The sequence below is a fragment of the Camellia sinensis genome, chromosome 11 (assembly GCF_055761805.1).
Source record: "Camellia sinensis isolate YWXY chromosome 11, ASM5576180v1, whole genome shotgun sequence".
Classification (NCBI taxonomy): Eukaryota; Viridiplantae; Streptophyta; class Magnoliopsida; order Ericales; family Theaceae; genus Camellia; species Camellia sinensis.
In genome coordinates this window covers 77876234-77884794 of record NC_138971.1, presented here as the reverse complement: position 1 = coordinate 77884794, position 8561 = coordinate 77876234, and the positions used below count along the sequence as shown (strand labels likewise).

The window sequence follows — 8561 nt, the reverse complement described above, 5'->3', positions numbered from 1 at the left end:
TAAGAAAATGAGAGAAAGTGAGAATTCAAGTAATCCAAGTAATCCTATGTAGGGATGGCTAATCCCCTCCCCTATCCACAAGGCCCAATCACATGATAATCAATACATAATCTCATAATTATAATGTTTGGCTTGAGAAAAAAGAAAAGAAAATGGGAGAGAAAATGATGAGAAAAGTTGGTGGACTAACTTCAATTGAGAAAGATCATCCTCTTAATTAGCAATCCTTTCCTCCAAGCACCCTCAAATCTTCTGAGCTTGATCTTGAATCTCTAGCAACTTAAGCTTCAATCCACGGTCTTCAATGGTGTATGTATAGGTGTAAATTATTGTAGAGAGAGAAAATTTGAAGAATTCCGAGTCTTAGAGAATTTTAGGTGTCTCTAGGCTTAATCAAATTTTTCTCTCATTTCTTCCTTGAAGGAGAGGTGTTTATATAGACCATGAGGTTGTTTGGTCCGCAATTCTCACAAGAATTACAGAGATGGAACCTCTACATGCATAAGGGGACCATATCCCCAAAACTACTCTATTTCTTGACAAACTTGTCCAGCCAACCAAATGATGTCTGGCCATTTATTTTATGACCGACCAGCCAGAATTTGGTCGGCCAGGCATAAAAGTTGTACTGTAACGCCCCAATTAAGTACATCAACCAACATCCATTAATTTATAAGGTTTGTACAAAAGTCTGGCATGCGAATTATACATTCAATGATATAGAATACATGAATCTATAGCATGTAGAACATCAAATCCCAAAAAAAAATAAAATTCCCTTGAAGGCTTACATCTTCCAAGGCTTAAGCCCGGTTACACAAAAATGGTCTCTCAGACCCATACATGTATACCTCTTGGCTAGCAAAATAAATCACAACAAAAATAGAGTTATTTATTCTTCACAAAATATGTCCACGCCCTCAACTCAGCGGGATCACCACATCTTTTCCTACACCAATATCCCATAGGGGTGAGTATAAAGCCCAATAGAGAATCCTTAACAAAGTATATACAGTTATGCAAGATTTCCAATAGTAAATGCAAATGCCATGAAATGCAATGCCAATTAAACGAGGATTTCATTTACATGCCTTTTTAAAAAAATCACCATGTTCAACAACAGTTTGAAATCTGAACAATTCTGAAATTTTTAATTTTATTCAATAGGGGCTCTAAATACGACTCAGGTAATCCCTAGGTTGGTGTCTGCAAGTAGGCCTGACTATCACTACCAACCCCCACTTTACTCGTTGCTAACCGGAAGGGAAGTGGTACCTCCTCCGCACGTGTTTTCAGTCTTTCACCACGGACACTCAGGCCAACTTATCAATTTCATCTACACCTCCTATCTGGATTTACCAACGTATTTACCCCATAACATTTTTGTGATTTCATTTCACAATATTTCATTCTTAATGAAAGTTTCAATTCCCAATCCAATGTTCATGACATGCAAGGTTTTAGAAAAGCCAATGCAACAATTATCTATACTACATCATGTTTCTCCACTTTCAACATAACTCCAACAAATATTCCATAGAGATCAAGATTTTCATTTTCTCTTTTCAATGCCATTCCAACAAATAGCCAAAAGTTTGCAACCATTTATCAATATATAACAATATGTCCACAATTCGTGCACTTCCCTCATTTTAATAATTTCAAAACTATAGCAAAATTTGGACAGCAACTTCCAATCTCAACAATTCTCATATGTTAAGAAACCCATCATCAATATATATGCATTTGTATAAAAACAACAAATTCCCCATTTTCTTTACTTATCATGGCACACAACAATGTATATATATATAATATCAACCTTGAACCCTCATCTTCTCTCATTTAAGGAAATCCTCAAATTTCTAGGTTTCTTTTTTACAACAACACACACACCCTAAACACTTGAAAGAAACCCTAAAGAAGACACCATTTCCTTCCTCAAGATGATTTCAACCCTCAAGATATTATCTTAGAAAGATTTGAGATTTTAAAACCCATTTTTGAAAATCCCTACATTCTTGAGCCAAAATCAAACCCTCATAATATCCCCAAGAAAAACCCAAAACCCACATCAAACTTGCAAAACATATATATATATATATATATATAACACAAAGAAGTCCCTACCTCATTCTTGTTGAAGAGATGAGATGAAACCCTAGGATTCAAAAGTGTAGAACTTCGATCTCCACCGCACAAAGTGGATTTCTAGCTTAGCTTTCCAATATTTGTGAAGAATGTTGGGTCAAGATCCTAATGGATTGTAAGAGATCAAATGTTTTAGGAGCTTTAGTGTAGGAAAAGTAGAGAGAAGGGAGAGAAAATGATTTTTAGAGAGAGAGATAAGCTAAAAGTGATACACACACAGCCTAAAAGAGAAAAAAAAATAGAGATTTCAGACTACCTAGAGGCCCGCACGTTCGGCGCCCACTCTCCCATGTGCGGAGCGTCTTCCCACACGTGCGGCCTTCATCCCTGCACGTGCAGTGGCCCCACCCCGCACCTCACTCAACACCTGCCTTTTATGCAGTGTGCAAGCTGAAAAAGACCCACTTCCCCTCACGTGTGGCCCTCTCCCGCACATGCGGTCCTGGTCCCCCAACCCAGAATTTTTCTTGTTCGATTCCAGGCACTCCGGACTTGACCGTGCATCCTCTAAAACAAGTGACACTCAACCCGAAATAAACAAGGACTGGAATTTGAGAAAAAGATTTTGAACACAACAAACCCAAAGAGGACAATAAGTGAAACAACGTACAATGAAACCAGTCATCACATGTACACTTCGGGCTGAAGCAATTTTATAGGGAAAACAAGGTTTTTCGAGAGGGTTGTCCTCATTTCCACTTATTCCTACTTTGTCTTTGCTCGGTTACTAAAAGTCACAACATTTTGAAGTTCAAAGATGAGCTCTAACATTATAAACATGATTGGATTTACGCATGGCTAAAAGCATTTTGGAAGAGGCTTTTTTTAAAGTCTGAAAACATTTGACCAAAACAGGTGAAAAAATGGGATTGACTTCTGGATAAAGCTCTTTGTTGAAGAGATCGAAAAATTTGCACGTTCCGGTCTTTGAGCATTGGGTGCCTAAAGAAAAGGACCCCAAGTCTTACGATATGTCAAAATGGAGTATCTACAATGTGTCACGACCTTGAGTGGCATAGAATTTGTGCAATGGCTAGAGAGAGCTCTCTTGGATGCTTGGCCTGGGGCCTTTTTGTTTTATAGACCGAGTGTCTTTATTGTGTAAACCCTTTTTTACTTGATGTAAACGTAATGGCATTTCATTTATAATTGAATGTTCTTATTTTGAATTACATACTATATATTCACTCCAATTAGATATTAAATAGATGATGTATGTAATGGATGAACCTCATGCATTGAATGTTATACAAATATATATACAAGAGAGATAATTTTATTATATTCACTAATATTTTTTAACGTATTATTTGAGTTTATTTGTTGGGATTCAAATTTTTTAAATTTGGAGTGTGGCAGGTTTAATAATTACATTTTTAATCAAAATTATATATATATATATATCAAGCAATTAATGTTCTTAGGATTATATATTTTGAAAAAAAAATACTTAATTAATCATCCCATGCATTGCACAAGTAAATTCCTAGTTTTGATTAAATGCTAAAACATAAACAATCTCCCTTATCACCAAATTGTTTATAGTTTTTCGTAATTTATTTTTATTAAAATAATCATGTGTCACTTGACGTACAATAATTATTCATGTTGCATTAATGTTTTCCCATACGTTTCTTTTAAAAACAATAAAATATTGCATTGATGTTTTGCTTCCATGAATGTTACTATCAATGTCATTATTTTCTTAACCGCCCTTGGATCAAATATTTACAAATTTTATATATGACAGCATTTGTTGTATTCACTCCTTCACAAAATGAGTTATTCAAGATATGTTTGTCTCATCGTAGCATCAGTTTTCTATAATGTCATTGTATCTTCCATTGCTTCTTCTAACGGTGAATACCAGGTCCTCTCTCTCTCTAAAACAAAAATGAAATTAATTTTTAGGAACTAATATTGATTAGTTATGAATGCGATTATATCAAAATTTACTTTTTGAGTTCAATCTAATTTCTTTTTTCTTTATTTTGTTATTTTTAGCTCAAAGATAAATGGGGCTTTGATAAGGGTTGTGATAGTGGACTCTATTGATTCAACTCAAGTAATACATTTGATCAGCAATGTGCAAAATCCGTCTTCTCAAATCCATTTAAGATTGTGGTCTCTCTCTTCTCCCATCCTTTCAACTATTTATACACTATTTGCACAAAGAAAAATATTATACATAAACCAATTAATACCAAAATTTTATATTATTAATGTGACTCATGGTACCTTTGTATGTAGTGATAGCAAAATTTGATAAAATAGTATGTTTATATATATATAATTACTCTTGTACAAATATATTTATTTAACTTTTAACATTGTGGCTATTAGGATCAAATCAATTTAAAATTTGGAATAATACATTTGAGGCCCAGATAAGTTTATTTAGTTATAATTAGAACACCAAGTTATTAAAATTCATATGAGAGTTATTTCGTCATTCGAACAGTCATCCATTATGCTTTGAGATTAGACAATTGCACTCTCTATACCTAGTACATAATGTTTATATGTTAAAATGTTGATTTTTATTATTTTGATATTATTTTGTTGAATTGAATAATTAGCTGCATGTTTGGGTCTCTAAAATTGTAGAAACTCCACATAGCTTGAGGGATTTTTTTATGGAAATCGAAAGTGAGACTTATGGAGGATAGTTTATTGAAGAGAATTCAATTTTTTCCCTCGTGGCGGAATTCCCTCCTCTCTCCTTTTTCATAGGCTTTGGCATTTCCCTTTCACTAGTCTTTTTATTCTTACACCTTGTAAGTAATAAGCATGTGAACTTTCTGGGTTGTGGAAGGTTCCAACAGAAAATGTGTGCTAAACACCTTTATTTTTGTCAATGAGTGCAATTTTTTGGCTTATTTAAGATTAAATTTGGAACATTGGATTACCTATTTAATTAAGAAATTGAACTAGGATTAATGGTAGCCTTTATATATATTATGGGAAAGCCTATGGTGTGCACTCCCTTAGCGGTGCGTACCATATGCAACTTACCACAAATTGGCACAACTTTACCACAAAAATTCGTCACATCAATTACAAAATGCATAACTTCGTCACAAATTAGCATAATAAAATGTCCAAAATTTTGTCGTTGATGTTACAAAATTTTGTGAAATTTTGTCATTGTTGTTGCAAATATTTGGGGCTTAGTTACGATATTTTTTGTTATGCTAATTTGTAGTGAGATTGAATATTTTGTGATTGATGCCACGGAATTTTGTAGTAAGGTTATGTCAATTTGTGATAGGGTGCATATGGTATGCGCCCTTAAGGGATGTACTACATAGAGTCCTCCAAATTTTATTTTTCTATTGAACTAGGAGCAATGCTAACCCTTTACCTTGAATATATATATATATATATATATTTTTTTTTTTTCTACTTTTCATTCTCCTTGATATTTCACTATAAGATCTAAGCCTTGGGTGCTCCAATAGTGTACTTTAGTGGAAGATTAGTGTGTTTTAGAGATGAATCAGTGTGTTCTTGGAAGACCCTTGGTGTTCTGGAAACTTCGTGGCTTGATCTCACCTCCTCTTTGTATCCATTTTCATTATATATGAGCATGTTAGGGTTTCTATTCTACATTTCACATGATTTCTTCATTGAATATGATGGATCCATGTTAGCTACTTGGTTATTATTCACTTTGATCACCTCTCATGATTAATGATATTTTACTTGAATTAATGGAATGAAAAGTGTTGGAAACAATGTTGTATGTATTATTACTTTGAAATTCACATTTTGTATCGAAAATGCAAATTTGATCTTAAAGCCTAAAAAATTATACTCTAGGATTAATTTGATGAAGTTTGACATTAATATATTTTGTTCACTTTGAGAAAATCATAAAATATTAAAGTGTGTAAATTTTGGGAAAAAAAAATAAAGTTATTCTGATAGCTAGGTGTTGAATATGGCTATTTTTGAAAGAAATCAATATTTATATTTGATTTGTTATTTTTCTTATTTTGAATTATGTTGAGCTTGCTAGTTTTGTTCATATAACTACTAAGATTGGAAGGACTATGGAGATGAAGGCTCCACAGTCATAATTAAATAAATAAATAAATAAATAAATGGTAAAACTATCGTAATTAATCGTAGAGCTATCTCTCTCTCTCTCCAACAGAGCAATTCGTTACCTTTCAACAAATTCGCATTCTTAACAAGTCACAATTCTTATGCGACATATACAATGACATATTCGACGAAAGGAGGATTTTATAATGATGGCGAAGACAACAGTATCACAAAACAACTAAATGTAAGTCTATCACATCTAGTCTTGTTTTATTAACTACAATGTATTCTAATACTGATAAACAATCACTTGTGTGCAGAGCGGCGTTAGAGCCTTAATGTTAAATATATTTGCTTATAAAGGGGATGCATGGTTATGCCACGGATGTGATTATAAGACTGGTTTAGAAAGCCGAGTAAGTACCTCTTGTTTAAATTACAACTTCACGCAAAGCAGAATCTTTATTAATGTTTAAGTTAATTATACTCTATCTCTCTCAAATATTACCTTATCCCCCTTAATTAAATCTTTCAACTATCAAAAACTATACAAAGACCACTTTTCCTAGGTGGAAATGAAGCAATTTTGAAGCTGAGGGGATTAACGTGACATTCAATAATACTCAAGGGGGTAAAATATGATTTATAATTAATGTTAAGATAATTTATTTCATAAATAACATTGTACGTTTGGTTGTTTCCATAGGGTCCTGCTCTTGGCCTCTTTAAGGAAGTTGAAGCCTTCTTAACTTTAAATTCATATGAAATTGTAACACTAATCCTAGAAGACAGAGTTGATGCTGAGAAGAATATATTAGGAAAAGTTTTTGATGCTTCTGGGTTGACAAAATACTTGTTTTCGTTATCGAAAATGCCTTTACATGGTGAAGATTGGCCATTAGTCAAAGACATGGTTACAGCTAATCAAAGGCTTGTTGTCTTTAGTTCATCCAAATCTAAACAAGAAAGTGAAGGCATTGCATATCAATGGAACTTCATGGTTGAATATAAATGTAAGCAAACACATTCCAGCTCTTTGATTTTAAACCTTCATTTTTCATGTGAAAAACCCAATTTTAGGTTTGTTCATTTTGTGTTAATAGTGTATACTTTAAGTGGGTTCTTGTAGATGTATCATTTTGAGTATTTTCTTAATTAAAATTTGCAGTTGGAAGTGATGGAATGCATACTAATCGTGGGCGGTCGTTGAAACTAAACAACACTAGTAAATCTTTGGTGTTATTCAACTATGTCGATTCAGAACAAAAAAAGAAAAACAAAAACTACCATTCTGCTTTCGACTTCACAGCACCTAAGGAAATAAATACCAAAGATCTTATCAACACAATTAAAATGTGTTATACTTCAATCAGTAAACGATGGCCGAATTTCATTGCTGTTGATTATAGCAAGGTATAGATTAATTCTGACAAACATATTATTTTGTAGCTCAAATATGTAGATTATCTGTTGAGTTATTAAAGATATTTAACTATTATCATCGCCATTTTTGTCATTGTAGAGGAGAGATGGAGGAGCAGTGTTTGAAGCTGTGGACTTCTTAAATGGAAAGCTATTATGTGGGTGTGAGGATGTGAATTCATGCCAGGTAAGTGGATAGTTATTCACATTATCTTACTAGAATTGGGATTGCTACAACTTTGCATTCAAAGAAAGTGTTATTCAATTGTAAGAAGTGATGTGTATATTTAGCATGTTAAATCCAAATTTTCGCTTGTAATTTGACCAAGTATATTATATTTCCAATGCACATGTTTTTTAGATATAGTGGAAGGAAGCCTCGATGAAAATCACTAAGTAAGTATTGAACTAAGCTTGTAGTGAAGCATATATGTATGTGATTGTAATATCGATGATATTTTATTGTCTTAATAGGCTTATTCGAGTTTTTATAGGCTTAATATAAATGAATATCTAATCATTTAATTTTATTTTTTTCCCCTTGTAGAATGGTTCGTTGTGCACTTCAGATGTTGATGATGAATCTCAAAATCATATTTGGTTCAATGTTTAGATGACATAAATGTAGTCTAAAATCACTATGTGCATCAGTGATGGATATCTTTATGTGCGGTTGCAACCTTGTATCAGACAACGACACATAATGTAAAAATTTGAGACTTTATTAATTTGATTTACTTTATATATCTTTAAAATTAATTAAAAAAAGCTCTACAAATTTATATTATAAAATAATTCTATACTATTAGGATTGCATTATGTCCCTTATTGTAGATGGCTACAAAAAATTGGGAAACTGAAAAAGTTTCAAACATATGTGTAAAACAACAACAACAACAACAATAACAACAATAATAATAATGCTCTGAAGAATCTCC

General features: G+C 32.7%; 1 protein-coding gene across 1 annotated transcript; it reads left to right on the top strand.

Moving 5' to 3' along the window:
- The first annotated feature begins 6376 nt into the window (after positions 1 to 6376).
- LOC114268125 (PI-PLC X domain-containing protein At5g67130-like) lies at positions 6377 to 8236 on the top strand. Its single transcript, XM_028209235.2, has 6 exons — positions 6377 to 6445; positions 6522 to 6617; positions 6908 to 7214; positions 7370 to 7614; positions 7724 to 7810; positions 8171 to 8236. The coding sequence occupies exons 1-6, from the start codon at positions 6377 to 6379 to the stop codon at positions 8234 to 8236; spliced, it is 870 nt and encodes a 289-aa protein (XP_028065036.2).
- The last annotated feature ends 325 nt before the right edge of the window (positions 8237 to 8561 follow it).